The 15,867-nt window shown below is 40.5% G+C and overlaps 2 protein-coding genes across 2 annotated transcripts; both read left to right on the forward strand.

Annotated features, from left to right (window-relative positions):
- Window positions 1-89: 89 nt before the first annotated feature.
- Window positions 90-2,988, forward strand: LOC125902245 (chemokine-like factor). Its single transcript, XM_049598451.1, has 4 exons — window positions 90-261; window positions 1,071-1,226; window positions 1,322-1,417; window positions 2,642-2,988. The coding sequence occupies exons 1-4, from the start codon at window positions 172-174 to the stop codon at window positions 2,750-2,752; spliced, it is 453 nt and encodes a 150-aa protein (XP_049454408.1). The 5' UTR covers window positions 90-171; the 3' UTR covers window positions 2,753-2,988.
- A 39-nt stretch (window positions 2,989-3,027) lies between these two features.
- On the forward strand, window positions 3,028-15,826 carry cmtm3 (CKLF-like MARVEL transmembrane domain containing 3). The gene is made up of 5 exons (XM_049598439.1): window positions 3,028-3,379; window positions 9,033-9,188; window positions 9,327-9,422; window positions 9,545-9,665; window positions 13,162-15,826. The coding sequence occupies exons 1-5, from the start codon at window positions 3,263-3,265 to the stop codon at window positions 13,188-13,190; spliced, it is 519 nt and encodes a 172-aa protein (XP_049454396.1). The 5' UTR covers window positions 3,028-3,262; the 3' UTR covers window positions 13,191-15,826.
- Window positions 15,827-15,867: the final 41 nt, after the last annotated feature.

Here is a 15,867-nt window from a genome sequence, read left to right on the forward strand (position 1 = left end):
GAGCAGAGTAGGTCTGCTTTAGCTTCTTCAGTGAATGTGTCACACAGCTGCTGGTGTAAAAATATTGCGCATAATCGTAGCAACACTCATTTCCTATAAAGCTGAAAGGAAATTGCATGTTTCAGGAAACAGACAGAGTGAGCAGTCTTCTGCAAGTCAACTTGCACCATCATGTCAGAGGACCAGAGTAAAATACCAGCCATGGAGGTGGACACTGCTTTTATCAAGTCCAAGAGGGGGATCCTAAAAGTGGCAGAGATGGTGAGACATTTCACACATCATCAAAAGTTTGAAGGTTTTTTCAATTTGGGACAGATGCGTTGTGACATCTCAGACGTGACAAGTATAAATCAGAAAGGGGAACAGATACTGTACGTGAGGCAGGGATGAAGAAAGGGCACAAAATTCCTTTACCAGAACTAGTTTGTTTATAGCGGTGACCCAGATTGATGCACCTAGAGTATTTTTAGAGGCTGAAGGAGCAACTGGATCAGTTGTATGTATAAAAATATGTGATGTGGAAATATTAGCGGAGACTTAGTTCCTCTTTTTCTGTGTAAACTGAGATGTGCAACATGTTTGAAAGAAGGCAGTGAGTGAAACAGAAGAAGTGATGGTGCTGGGCCTCTGCTTCCTTTGTCCCCTTGTCCTTTAAAGCCTTAAATGAGAAGCTAACTGTAGCCTAACCATACAATGTGTATATGCAGGTATGCATATGCATGTAAGTATGGCATATTTATTTATTTGTTTTTACATAACTGGCATGGCCATTTTCACAGGCATCCCTCTAACTCTAACCTCAAGATATCTGAATGAAAATGGGTTGCACCAGTCTCCTCTTTATGTGACCACTCTTTACAATGCAGTTTTGGGCAAAAACAATGCAGTTTGTTGCATGCAGTACAGATAGCTCATTTTCACCTATTGTATTGGAATATTTTTGCATACAGGGGTCCCTGAACAGTCTTGGAAGTGCATGCGATTACAATTCAATCATTTGTCCATATTTAAATCCCTAATGATATTTTGTATTACTGCAGTAACCATCTCTGTGTTTGCTGTGTCTCTAGGTGACTCTGCTTGTGGCGTTTGTGTGTTTCGCTGTAGCATCCAGACCAAAATACATCGCAGCCACAGTGTTGGAGTTTCTGATCACTGCACTTCTGGTGTTGCTGTACATCTTCAAACTCAACAAGAGGCTGACTTTCTTCTTTTGGCCTCTTATAGTGGGTGGTGTTTTCTTTTTACAGCACATGCACATCTTAAGTCCACAGTACATGTTGCATTTTTAATGTTCTTGGGTTTTTTTTCTTCTCCTCAGGATGTTTTAAATTCAGTGTTTGCAGCCGTCTACTTTATCATCTTGAGCCTGTTGGCTGTGAGTACGTACACTGTCACAGGCACACTGGTTGGAGGGGTGAGGAATATTTCTTTCTAATCTATATGGGGAGAGTGGGGTCGGTGGGTCAGGGGGGCGGTTACTAGCAAGTTAGAAAGCAACTATGGAGAGGCAGAATTCTGGGAAAATGCACTCCTTGTACATTTTACAAAACTGACCTTTGGCTAAGCCCCGCCCCTTTGTGATAGTCGGAGTAAGCACGGAGCCCACACTGTAAGTAACTGCACTTCCTGAAGAAATATTATCATATTTTTGGAAAAATGAAACAGTGATTCCAGAGAGAAGCAGACAGAGGGGTCTACAGTCTGTGTTTGAAGGATATATCCAGGATGTCAAACTGACTCAGCAGCAACAACAGGTTTAAAAGACAAAGATAGTTAGAAGCTAAAGCTGAACTATAGGCTACAGGTCACAGTGTAAAAGTGAACCACCACATCACTGCTGATCGCCACACAAGACAATGAATACAAAGGGAAACTTTGCTGATATTGAACCAGCTGTGTGGCATTGCAGTGTGTGCAGATGAACAGAGTTTGGCTTTGCCCCCGTGCCACTGCCAGCACCTGGACCAGAAGAAGTTAAACAACATTCATCTGCACACACTGTGATGACACACAGCTGGTTCAATATCAGCAAAGTTCCCCTGCTTCCCTTCACTGGTTCCTGTACAGCAGGGTCGGTCTTTGTTTCACTGTTATAATCACTAAAAAGCAAAAGCAGCATGTGTATACATTCAGTAGGCTATATCTTCAGTAGCTAGCTAACGTTAGCTAACCCTACACTTTTCAGGGTTTGATTTTGGTTTTGGAACAGGGAAGAAACATATATCTTTTTCCAACCTCTCCAGGTAACGAGTATCATTAATACACAACATGCCCCAGGCACGACATTTAGCTCCAAATCCACAAAATCAGCCTGAAAATGAAGGAAATCATTATGACTGGCCAGTCTGCGTCCATGGGTGGGACTTACCAAAGGGTCAGTTGTGACTTTCACATTTGGGTTGAAACTTAAGTTGTTAGCAGACACTTGTATCTGTTCAGGGATTAAATTATTTTCATTACTGTTCAAGCAGTCTGTGAGTAATAGGAGGTTATTTAATGTCAATGCAAAACTGTCCCAACTGACCCCGCTCTCCCCTATTTGCAATATCAGTTCTGTGTTACATGATTTTGTTTTCCCCTGTTTCCCTGGATGTCTTGACATGATGCATTCATTTTGAAATCTGCTCTTTATTTGCAGATATTCGGGTTGATATCAGCTGTGGTCCTGTGTGTGGACAGCTACTTGCTTTTCAGGAACATCACATTAAATAGGCCAAGAAGTGAAACCCAGACAACAACAACAAATTAATAAATCAATTAGGCCTAGTAAATGAGCACAGTGTTGAGCATTAACTAGATCAAGAAGTCTTCTACCACTAATTTATTTCTCATCTGACATAAGACTGTATTGTACAATATAATCCAAAGTTTGAACCAGTTTTCAGCATATTTAAGATTTCAGCTGTATTTTGTGCGTATTTGTAAAATTGACATGAATCTGTTGGAAATGACAAACATCAATAAAGTTTTATTTTAGCCTTGTGACATCATGAGTTGGATGTTTCCACTGAGTGGCTGAGGATTGTGTTGTATGCAGCTGGGGGGCATCGCATTTCACATCTGGAGAAAGCAGATGTTGCGCTTTTGGGAGCTGGCGCTGCGTTTCCGCGCTGTCATTGTTTCCGTTTCCACCTCCGAGAAGCCTCACGCCTCCACATTATCTTTTTTGTTTTGCCTTGAACCCGCTGTGTGACGTGGTAGTTTGGGGCTATCTGAAGTCTGAGGAGTGTTTGTAGCTTTTTTTTTTCTTTCTCCAACCATGGGGGACATCGAGGCTCCCAACTCGAATCGGCCGCGCCAGAATGTCCTGCTCTCCATTCTCCCGAGCAAAGAGTTCGCCTCCTCCAGGAAAGGAATGCTGCTCATTGCTGAAGTGGTAAGAAATGACCAGATGGATCTCTTCTGAAACAAATGAAACTCTTACCGTGCTATTGTTTTACCAAAATGCGCACTAAAGTCAAAGCGCGCTGCGTTTTGGATACTTTTATCTGCCGTTTTCTTACAGTTGTGGCAGCTGTGGCAGTGTGCTGCTCTTGTGCACAATTAGAAATAACTTTAAGAGACTTTATAACTGTCATTTTGAATATGGGTCAGTCAGTTTCCGTCACAAGGTTTCCATTAGTAAAGGGAGGAGCAGTGAGGAGTTGTAGCGGCTATGAGGTAAACTTCAGGGAGCTGGAATAAACATTTAGACTGGATTATGAAGACACTGCAGGAAGGCTGACCATCCTGTTCACTGCACAGAGACAATAACGGTCTATCAGTGTGTTGTGCCAGTTTGTATGATTCATATTCAGTTTAATCAGCTTATGCAAGTTCATAGAGGAGAAGTTATTTTTCATTGACTGTTCAAGTGAATTTCAGCAGAGCAGGAACTGAAAGACTGTAGGCCGTGTGTGTGTGTGTGTGTGTGTGTGTGTGTGTGTGCATGTGTGTGTGATGGTGTTGGTGGTGAAGGGTTATGGGAAGGGTCTGTAAACCTCTTATATTTGTGTCATGTGAGCGAGCAGTCATCTTCCTCACAGTCACATCCTTCACTCTGCTGCCATAACATATAGCCTGGAGCACAGTCCTCACTGTGTGTGTGTGTGTGAATGCAGAGGAGACACAGCCCCTTGCACTCCCACACATGCTCACACACACACACACACACACACACACAATACAGTCTCTTTACTGCTACTCAACAATGTGACTGCGATCTTCACCCCTCCAGGCTAAAATGCTTCTAAACCCAAAAGCCCATCAGTCTCTAGTGACAGTACGCAGCAGAAGCGTGTGTTGTGTTGTTTGCATGTAGGTGAGAGTGCACACTGGTTTGAACTTGAAGTGGTATGACTCGCTTAAGGACTTTTGTGATATAGTGTGCAGGGTGTCAGACCCAACCCCTGCAAAAATCTGATATTATATTAAGTTTCAAAGAACGGATATAAATGTGGCTGTTATTTAGATCATGATCTACTAACTAAGTTGATCAAATGAGCTGTGTCACACATGCCTGTCTTACCACTTCTGCACATGTTACGTACAGGGAAGCCCTGCATATATGGGTGTGTGTGTGTGTGGTAAGAGTGTGTGGTTGCACATGATTTCATGTATCATAATTTATGGTTTGTGTGGTTTAACTTTCCTTTGACATCTGAAGGATCATCTTACATGCACAATTATTAAAAACTATTGTAATATCTAGCCATACAAATTTTGTTTTTCTAGCTCTACCGTAACATAATGTAGGTGAATGAAGTTGGATTTGTGGTGCTCACATCATTGAGAAATTGCACTGAAAAAAGATTTGCACAGCAGTGTGTATTTACAGAAACAGTGTCGCTGTTACTCTGCGAGATGCACAGAATGGATCAACTTTTCTATGTATTGATATGTAATAATAAGACATTGGATTTATATAGCGCTTTTCTGGCTACTCGCAGACACTTTACAGAGAACCAGAACAGCAAAACAAAAGAAAAAAAATCCATAAGAAGGGGAACAATGCAGAGAGGGAGACGAAGAACACAGTTACACGACACACACATATGTGACATAGTACATCGCCTGGAAAAATCTATTGACAATATGAAAGCCAGAATGTAGCCAACGTCTCCACAGTGCTGTACATCTCAGCGCTAATCCAGCAAACGAAATACCTGACACATGAACTTGATCCCACTGAAGCAGCATAGGTGTAGATTTTGGGACGATGCAGAGGACATGCCCCCCTCATTATTTAGAGCATGTGCATTTGCCCCCTCTCCCCCAATAAAAACATGAGGACTTTTACTGATGAAATTAAGGACATTTACACCATAAACTGATGCATAAAAAATCCTCACAATGCAGGAAAGTGACGCTGAACATTTCCTGGGAAGGCTCCCAAACCCCTCATTTCATATGTGTCCCTCCCCCAGTGTTGAAACAAAATCAACGCCCTTGGTTGCAAAACTGAAATGACCACCAATGATGTAATACAACCCCAGATGTTAAGAGGTTAGCTTCCACAGTATGACAGTATGGTAAAGTCTCTGACAGCTGACAAATCTATAATGTCTCACATAGTTGTTATATGACCCATCCCTCACTGGAACTACTTTTTTACAGAGGAAATAATCCCTTTGAAAACCGTTGACAGTGAAGTCTGTAGATTATCCAAAGTTCATTAAATGTTGTGTATTTTTTCACTGCGATGACCAGAAAAAGAAGTTTCTTCATTGTAGTTGACAAAGAAATATCCCAAATCTTGGTCAAATATCTCCCTGTTTATATATGTTTAGGTTCAAATGAGAGAATATGTGTTTGTTTGGGCTTTATTTATTTGATTTTTTTGAGTGAACTAGCCCTTTAAAATGCCAATTGATGCACTGAAAACTAAAGTTTGAGTTTCCATTGTAGTTCAAAGCTGTGAAATGGTAGTAAATTGAAGTTTTGAGTGGGTTTACAGTAGGTTTAATCATGGTGTTTACTGTGTGCAACCTCCTCGCAGCAGCCGGGAAGCTTTTCTTCTTGGAATACAGTATCATGGTCGTATTGTCTTTCTGACACAGTCTTAAGCTTTACAGGCGGCGTTATATGAGCCCACAGCTCAACTGTTAGATGTGAGTAAAGTGAAAGCAGCCCGTTGCTTTTCCATTCTTGGGAGTATTAGTCAGACATAGATCCTGCTGAGCATGCATTATTATACACAGTGTGTCACACCACAGTGTATTTCTCATTAGGAGTCTCAGCCAGCAACAGGCCTGATAAGGAATGTGAAATCACAGGGTGTAAACTTAATGTGCTGCTGTTGCTGCAAAAAAAAGGTGGATTCTTGTAGCGTTTGAAATATTTTCAAAATGCAAACAAGATGTTAATAAAGGGTGCATGGTGTGGTAAATGTGTGCAAAGTGTGCCTCCTCCCTAGGTGGTATAAAGTGATTGTCAGCATTCTTAGCTGAGTATGTAATGTGTTTTGGGAGTTTAAAGGCCACATATGAAGTTACAGTAAGTTTCACTACCTGCTGAGTAGACTCATCGCATACCTTTTAAGGCTGTGAAAATACGCTCTCTCCCATCTGAGCCCACTTCAACATATGGTTTGTCTTTGCCACAGAGGTTGCAAAACAAACTGATTTGGCATTTTACTAAAAATTAACCGCCTACAATTTAGTAACATGAGCATTTAGTTATCATCAGTTATCAGGCAAAATGTCATAAACTCTGTGTCAGACTTCTTCAGTGTGACTGAATGTGATTTCCTGCTATTTCTCTCTGTTATTTAATTGTAAATAGAAAATCTTTGGCTTTTGGACTCTAAGCCGAAGAAAACAAGATGTTTAAAGATGTCTCCGTGGGCCTGTGGGAAGCTGCGATGGGCATTTTTTACTATTGTACTATTTTTATCTGTTTTTATTTGTTGCAGCCCCAGAGCAGTCTCAGACTTCAGACTTAAAGCAACATGAAAAAGAATTTGCCTTATTGTTGTGACATGCAGTGGTGGAATATAGGCTAACTCAAGTACTACAGAGTACGATTTTTAAGATCCTTCTACTTTACTGGAGTATTTGCATTTTATGCTACTCTACACATCTACTCCATTACATTTTGGTGGCAAATGTTGTACTTTTTTTCTTCACTACATTTATTTTGACATCTTTAGTTACTTTGCAGATTAAAAATATTCATATAAAATAAAAAATTAACCAATAAAATATGATTTATTATAATAGGTTAAAGGAATAGTGCACCCAAAAATGAAAATTCAGCCATTATCTACTCACCCATATGCCGTCTACTACGGACGAGCAGTATGGAGATATTTTGTGGTGTCAATTATGTGTTTTTGGACGTCGTTGGAGTTGTGTTGCTACCTCCTCTCCCCTTTGATCTCTGCAAGGGATGTGAGGACTCTAAAACTTCACCTGAGCCTCCATCGGCATATGATTGAGTAGATAATGGCTGAATTTTCATTTTTGGGTGCACTATCCCTTTAATAAACCAGTGGTTCCCAACTGGTCCAGCCACAAGGTCCAGATTTCTCCTCAGTCATTAGTTCAAGGTCCACACAGTTTAATATATTCAGCGTCATACTTACGTTTTGCCATATCAGAGCTAGTTTGCTGTCTCTGTTGAGTATCTGTTCCATTATTCACTCACTTTACAGCAGGAAACAGCACTTCAAAATAAAAGCTCTGTGGTGAAAATGCACTGTACTTCATAATAAAGTGTATTTTTTTACAAACTTGACATGTTGGTGAGTCACTTGCAGTGACCCATGACACACTTTTGGACCTTCACCCACCAGTTGGGAACCCCTGGGTTAAACTACCCAGCAGCAAGAAATAAAATTAGCTCCATCGTTACCAGCTGCAACATTTAATACAGTGATACATTACACATTATTTTAAAATGGACCATTCTGCAAAAGAAGTACTTTCACTTTTTGTACTTAAAGTATATTTTGATGCTACCACTTTTGTGCTTTTAGTTAAATAAGTTTTTCAGTGCATGGCCTTTACTTGTAAAAGAATATTTCTACACTGTAGTATTACTACTTTTACTTGAGTAAAAGAAATGAGTACTTCTTCCACCACTGGTAACATGCCAGATGTAAAGTACAAGGAATAAAGAGAGCCAGCTTATCCTGTGCTGTTTCACTGCAACATTGTCACCCCAACATCCAAAACTTTATTCTCCATAAGCAAACATGCATGAAAATCTATTGAGGAGCTCAGAGAGAAGCGTCTGTAGTTCACCTGTAGGTGTTATATGTCTAATTACAGACACAACTCATGGTTCCAGGACAGGATGCTGCTCTGTCGCAGCATTTTTAAGTGACAGCAGCTGCAGCAGTCGAGTTCAGTCAGGGGGAGTTCCTATAACCTCAGGCCACTGTGGGATGACTGACTGACTGAGACAAAGACAAGATGGCCGGGCCTGTCTGAGTGTACAGTGTCTGGACTTGCTTTCGTTTGTACTGATATGATCTGTCCAGCGCTTCTAATGGAGAGCATCAAACACAGGGCAGGCTCATTTACTGGCATCGTAACGACTAGCTGCGAACACACAGGGCGCGTTTTAACCTCCTCTTTCATTGTTTGTGGGTGTTTGCACGAACATGTTTGTGTGTGAGACAGAACAAGAGGGATTCAGTGTAACACAAGTCTGTGTGAAGAAACATTGTCTTTTAACAGCTGTATCTCCTTACAGGAAGTGGGCCTGAAGCTGTGATTCGCACTCAGACTTACAGCTTCGGGGCAATGTAACATTATCTTAAAGGGAGAAGGTCAAAGAAGATTAAATTTCATTTTATGTATTAGATGGCATTAAAATGAAGAGCTGCCTTTGGCCTCATGCAGCTCACTTAGAAACAGATAAATATGTACATACACTCATGAAAGGAGGACAGATAAGTGTCTTTTTCAGTGTCTGAGTTGTCTTCAATCATAACAGGAAATACAGTTTTTACTTTCCCTTTGCTTCAGTCTCAAGCTTTTCATTGATGTAAACATACAGTACATGTTCAACTTATTTTTCTCTATTTTGAATTGTCTCTGTAGGCGCTGACCTTTATATCATTTGTGTGCTTTGCGGCATCCCGAGCGGCAGCCTTTGTGACGGTTCCACTGTTTGAGTTCCTGGCTGCTCTCTTCTTGCTGTTTGCTTACTCCACCAAATTCAATGAGAGGTTTAAAGGCTTCCTCTGGCCTCTTATGGTGAGAGCAAATTACAAATTAAACTGATACACGTGCTACTGTACATAACAAAAAAATGTATTCCAGTGATAAAAGAAGAACACGGTCAGATAAAGTTATATTTTCCCTCTGAATCATGGTGTTTATTTTCCCTCAAAGGATTTTATGAGATGTGTGACAGCCTCCATCATCTTCTTCATCATCTCCATAATTGCAGTGTCCAAATATGCAGATGGTTCCTCTAAGGCTGCTGGGGTAAAGTCGACTTTTCAACCATCTCATCATAGCCCATCATGATTTGTGTATTACTAAGTACAACCAACACACTTTGCACTTGTTCAACACTGTACTGATATCAAATGTCCCTCTTTTCACAGATATTTGGCTTCATTGCCACCATCGTTTTCGCTTTAGATTTTTACCACATTTTCAATGAGCTGGCCGCTTTCCTAAAGCAAGGAGGAGGAGAGTCCAATGATGAGCCATCAAGGCAGCAAGGTAATACACCAAATAAAAATCTGATACGAGGCCAAATAAGAACAGCTGTATTAAATAAAATACTGTATATGTTTTTACTTATGGACTTTATTTTTTTTAAAAAAAGAAATGTCTTTACATAACTTAATATGTGAGACATGAAATGGCTCAAGTTCCATATTTTGGGATGTTTGTTAACCTCAGGGAAAGGCAACCTGCAGCTCCAGAGCCACATGCTCCCTGTGGCTTTGAAAAAAAAAATGTAAATGAATAACGGTTGTTTTTTAACATTTTAATTTTCATTTATCATCATTATAAACCTTAAGAAATTCTTTAAAAATGTGCAGCCTATACAACAAATAAGAAAGATGTTTTAACATTTCATCAACTAAAATGTGCATCATACATTTATAGCCTGGCACCTTTTCCTCTAAATTTTGCCAAACCTCAACAGCAGTAGCTCGTCTTGAGTATCCCTATCTAGGCTAGCTATGCATTCCAAATCCAAAAACAGGAAAAGTCTTGGAGGAAAATAAAGTATTAAATAGGGCGTGGACGTTTTTTTTTTTTTGTTTGTTTGTTTTTTTGTTTTTTGTTTTGTTTTTAAGACCAGTGCTGCAAAGTTAAAGTACCGAATAATCATAAAGAGCCACCTTGTGTTAAAACACATTAATAAATGCTCATTGAGACTTGATAATAATGTTGATAGGCCAATATAGACTTAATAGGCTGTGTTGCCTTCAGATAAAGCTCAAATATGTTGTGCTAAATGTTGGTGTAGCAATTAGCACTGTCCACTGCCCAGCTGGACAACCCGTTCCCATTCCCAGATTGTCAGTAGGTAGGTAGGTAGGTAGGTACTTTATTAATCCTGAAGGAAATTGCATTTTCAGCTGCTCAGACATAAACATAAAAACACAAATCATACACACAGTGCATAAAAACAAAATAAAGTGCTAGAATAAATAGTAATAAAAATAGGATAAAAATAGCATGACAGTGAGATGTGCAAATATGCAAATGTGCAAATCCCCCCTGCAACTCATCTCCCTCCCCTCTCCAGTGTTGTGCTGAACAGTCTAATGGCTCTGGGCAGGAACGACCTCCGCAGCCTGTCTGTGGAGCAGTTCAGTGAGAGCAGCCTCCCACTGAATGAGCTCCTCTGCCCCATAGTCAGTTTATGCAGTGGGTGGCAGCTATTGTCAATGATGGAGAGCAGTTTGGAAATAGTTTTCCTGTCTGCCACCGACACCACAGACTCCTGCTCTGCACCGATGACAGAGGTGGCCTTCTTGATGAGTTTGTCCATCCTCTGTGTGTCCTTCTGTTTGGTGCTGCCTCCCCAACGCACCACCCCATAGAAGAGGGCACTGAATACCACAGGCTGGTAGAACATCTGCAGCATTCTCCTGCAGACATTAAAGGATGCCAGTCTCCTCAGGAAATACAGCCTGCTCTGCACCTTCTTGTAGACATGATCAGTGCTACCCAGCTTGTCATCCACCTGCAGCCCCAGGTACCTGTAGGAGGCAACCACCTCAATCTCCTCACCGCTGATGTTAACAGGCAGAAGAGATGGGTGGCGCCTCCTCAAGTCCAGTACCATCTCCTTTGTCATAGTAGTGTTGAGCTGCAGGTGGTTCAGGTGACTCCAGGTGGTGAAATCCTTGACAAGGGACCTGTACTCTCCCTCATCCCCCCCTCTAATACACCCGACGATGGCAGTGTCATCAGAGAACTTCTGTACATGACAGAGTTAGGTGTCATGCCTGAAGTCCGCTGTGTAGAGTGTGAAGAGGAGGGGGGGCAGTACAGTCCCCTGTGGCACCCCCGTGCTGCTGGTCACTGTGTCAGATGTTATGGACCCAAACCTGACAAATTGAAGTCTGCCAGTGAGGTAATCCGTGATCCAGGACACGAGGGCTGGGTCAACCCACATGGTGGTGAGGCTTTAACACACCCATCAGTGTCTGATAACACTGTGCAATGCACCCTTTAGCATCTGTATGAGATGCGCTGGGCTTTCAACTAAACCCTTTTTGCAGAATACTAGACACTGAGAGCAACTAATGTAGTATGAAGAACAAGAACGTCCACTAAGGGAGGTGATCAACACGGGACTTTCACCCAAGAGACTGCTGTTTGTGTCCTGTGAGAAACCAAAAGTCAATGTCATTGCCTCAGCAGTAGCTTTGTTGCCTAAACCTAGAGTAGTTTTATTTGGAAAACACACTGTACACATGTACGAGCGGATACTGACAAATCCAAAACTGACACTAGAGGATAATTTAGAGTGTTGGCGTTGAAATCGTAGGGCCACTGACCAAGCTGCCATATTTGACGAGTTAGGAGTGAGAACTTGTTGAGCTGGATGGATGTCTTATTATTAAGGAACAATACATCAATACCTCATATATAGCATTTATGTTATATATACATATATGTATACTGTATTTGTGTGTATCTGTAAAAGAATGTTGGATGCATGAAAAGCACCACTGCTGACCACTGAAAAGCACTGCTACATCTTGAGATGTACCCATACCATATCATACCATACAAACCCTCTGCCCCTCTCTGGAGTTAAAGGATCAGTCCAACCAAATTTACCTCAGGCAGTATGCATGCAGAGAGTTTTGTTTTTGGTTGCCCAGGTTTTGAGATACAGTATCTGTCTCTGATATAGAATTTAACTTGTGTCCCTGATAAATGATAAACGAGCTGTCATATCTTTTGTTTTTTGATCTTTCGGGAGTTTTTTGTTATTTGGTTAAACCCACCCTCTAAACTTGTTATGTTAACTTCAACATTTGATCTGCAGTTTTGTGCATCCTGAACAGATGTAAATAAAATTACTGAGGCAAACTGTGCTCATGTGACAGACTGAAATTTAGACACAAGATTGGGTTTGTACTTCAACCCCGCTCTTAGGTTTTACCTTTTATTCCAAACTAAAGTGCACAAGTTACCACAGAGACATATGCTTAAATATTAGACAACCAACTTTTATGTACACTATATGCCTCCTTCACTTGATATTAAGATAAAGGGGTACTTTATTTATCTCCATGGGGGAAATTAGCAGTTTGTACTGTTTCTAACTGTTCGTACATAACTGCAGTGCCAAAAAGTCTCATGGCAGGTTTGTTTTCTATTTTTAAATCATCATTTCCGGTGCTTTGAGTGACACAAAGGAGATACTTTATATAGCAGTGGTTACACTAGTTTCAGAGAGGGACATTTTGAGACCTCAGTGAATAAAATCAAAACTATCACTGTTTGACACCGCTAAGGGGAAATGAATATGCTTTATTGTGATGTGGGCAAAACAACCCTTTAAGCAATAAGTTTAATAAAAGTTCACTTTTGTTGTTTGGTTTCATGAGAGTAGAAAATCCATTGTGTCCTCTGATTGTTTCAAAGATGGAAACGTCTCCAAGTGCATGATATTATTTGATTAATTTCCATACTTTGACTTACTTATGTAACTGGTCCACACTCCTCTTTTGTTTTCCAGATGAGTTTTCAGACTCTGATTCAGACTGAGACCACGGACCACCACCATGAGATCTTCACCAGAGGACATGTTAGATCATCCAAAACAAACCTTTGCAGGAGAAACGGCCACTGCTGAGCTATCATCTGCAAACAGTTGTTGGTTATTTACATACATTTATTGATCGCTGGGGGAGTTAGTCTCCTCGAGTCAAACATGTACAAAGAGGGGGAACCAGATCCTTTTCACTTTGAATCAGTTTCTTCTGTGGAGCATCCAAAGGTGGAAATGTGTTTAGTCATTTCAAAACATTCGGGTAACAAGTCTAAACTGATGTGCCACATATGTTGGTCTTTTTAAGTTGCTAATTCACTGGTCATTACAAGTAGTTTTTAGAATAATGCAAACATGCTCTGTTCTTTCTCGTGCCCAAACTCATAAGATGATGTGGGAAACATAAAAAATGCCAGCCTGATACTAAAATGATGATAAAGCTGTGAAATTGTTTGGTCTCATTATAGTGAGTTCTTAGAGACTGTTTGTACGATCTGCATGTGGGAGAATGTGACTGAATCTAAAATAATGACTGATATTTACTTTTAGGCTTTTGACCCTATTTACACACACATTAAACTACAACACTAGATTCATTTTCTTAGTGAGTACTAATACTGAAGTATGTAACTGGGGCACCATCATCATCATCATCATTTATAAATTGACAGTATTACTATAAAGACGTATGTACAGAATATAGAGGAACAGATTGGTTGCAGGTTGGCTGGTTACAACCTCTGTCCAATCATCTAAACTCTGCAAGAGTGTATTTTTATAATTTGAGGATGTTTCTTTAAATTCAACTTTAGGGTCAGCAGCTTTCCTGTGACCATGACAACCTTTTTGGGGCTGCTGTAACATTGTTTATATGTCCCAAAACCTTTTATGTTTCAGAGTTGTGATGAATCTTAGCAACCAAACCTGTTGCATTAACCCAAAGTCTGAGAGACTCTCTGCTCTTGTGTTTTAGTTTGTCTGCTGTACAACCTGTGTGTGTGTGTGAATAATAACAGTGTATTGAAGCCACTTAATGCATTAGTATTTTTGTTGTGAATCTTTTTTTTTTTTTTTGTATTGAAAAGTAACTTTGCTTGCTGTGGTTGTGCATTCACTTTTTTTGGGGGCGGATGTATGTTGGATTCTTCAGTTCTTCCACTGCCACTACTGAAGACTTAGCCGCACCAGAACACCACGGTGACTGTTGATGTAATAAACACTGCACTGCATGAGTGTTACAACAGCACTGTGAATAAAACATGGATGAAACAGTTGCTCTAATTTCCATGTGGGATTTTGACTGTTGAGAGCCATTGCCATATTTAGTGAATGTTCTCAAAGTTGCTGTTACATCCAATAATTATCCACTGTTGTACCTTTTTTATGTGAGAGCTGTATGAGCACCGGCCTTAATGATGCCATTCAATGTGTGATGTTAAATCTTTGCTGTCTTGTTAAAACCATGTATCTCCAAAACATTAACTTTTCACAAGCTCAGATAAACAGTCATGGAAACTTTGTGGTATGTTTCAAACAGTCCAGTTGGGTTTGAATGTTTTTTTTTATCCCAAGAAGTAGAAGAACTTTCACCCATACAGGAACATTTAAAGTGGAAAAACTTGTTGGCACTACTTCCACAAAGACGACCAGATCCCTTTTTATTTTCCTCAGAACCTACCAACCACAGTTACCACAGTTGCTTTGGTTGTTTGGTTTATCATTTCCGCTACTGGAGATAGTAACTTTGTGCCACAGTGCACACTAGAATGATGGGCCCTAGTGCTCGCTATCGTGCATGAATTGTCTTGACACAAATAGAGACTTGACATTGGACAACATTAACGTACCTATTACCCAGCAATCCCTATTGCATATCTGACAAAAATATGAAAGAAAGTAAGAAATTAATCATTTAACTGAATGTTTTTACAGTATATTTATATATTTTATAGGTTATATAGAAAAAACGTATAATTTTTGTTTGGATAACTACTGAAAAAAAGAAAACCTTGAGGCAGATGGGTTTGCCTTTTTGAGGAACTATATAGCAAATGGCACCATTTTTAAATTAATATTATTCTTTTTTTAAATTTATTAATCTTTCAACACAGGTATATATCCATGGTGGCAATCTGTATCACTTGCAAGGGCCCCATCTCTAAAAGGGCCCCTCCACCCCAGAGGTCCCAGTGCAATCGAACTTGGCATGAATGATGCCCCAGAATGGGACCAGATCAGTTCGCCTGATTCTGACTGCTGACACTGCCATCACCGGGCCATTATCAGAAATGACCTGGCCCAGCATCGGCCCAAACTCGGCATACCGGATGCAATTAGCCGGGCCGCATCCCGTTGCCTGACTCGGCTGAGACTCAGTATGAATTGACACCCCGGAATTGGGCTAAATCAGCTGGCCCGATTCCAGCTGCTGACACTGCCATCACTGAGGACAGACATATAAACACCTGGGAAAATACTCACAACCGCTTCTGTGGTAGTTCATGCTACAAAAGGTGCCACCAGGACCACATTTTGCCATTAAGACACACACAGAGACTCACAAAATTAAAAACAATACCAGCCATCACGATGTTCTTGCAGCAGGTAATGACAAGTTAAAGCAAAAAATTTTCCATTTCCACTTTAATCCTTCAGGCTATCACTAAATCTGGA

The sequence above is a fragment of the Epinephelus fuscoguttatus genome, linkage group LG2 (genome assembly GCF_011397635.1).
Source record: "Epinephelus fuscoguttatus linkage group LG2, E.fuscoguttatus.final_Chr_v1".
NCBI classification, from domain to species: Eukaryota; Metazoa; Chordata; class Actinopteri; order Perciformes; family Serranidae; genus Epinephelus; species Epinephelus fuscoguttatus.

What these genes read in the sequence shown, in the direction of transcription:
- LOC125902245 (XM_049598451.1), top strand. Translation starts at nt 172, where the DNA reads ATGTCAGAGGACCAGAGTAAAATACCAGCCATGGAGGTGGACACTGCT. An exon ending in TCCTAAAAGTGGCAGAGATG is followed by an intron (nt 262 to 1,070) that starts GTGAGACATTTC and finishes CTGTGTCTCTAG; the next exon opens with GTGACTCTGCTTGTGGCGTT. An exon ending in CAGGCACACTGGTTGGAGGG is followed by an intron (nt 1,418 to 2,641) that starts GTGAGGAATATT and finishes CTTTATTTGCAG; the next exon opens with ATATTCGGGTTGATATCAGC.
- cmtm3 (XM_049598439.1), top strand. Translation starts at nt 3,263, where the DNA reads ATGGGGGACATCGAGGCTCCCAACTCGAATCGGCCGCGCCAGAATGTC. An exon ending in GTTCCTCTAAGGCTGCTGGG is followed by an intron (nt 9,423 to 9,544) that starts GTAAAGTCGACT and finishes CTCTTTTCACAG; the next exon opens with ATATTTGGCTTCATTGCCAC. An exon ending in TGAGCCATCAAGGCAGCAAG is followed by an intron (nt 9,666 to 13,161) that starts GTAATACACCAA and finishes TTTGTTTTCCAG; the next exon opens with ATGAGTTTTCAGACTCTGAT.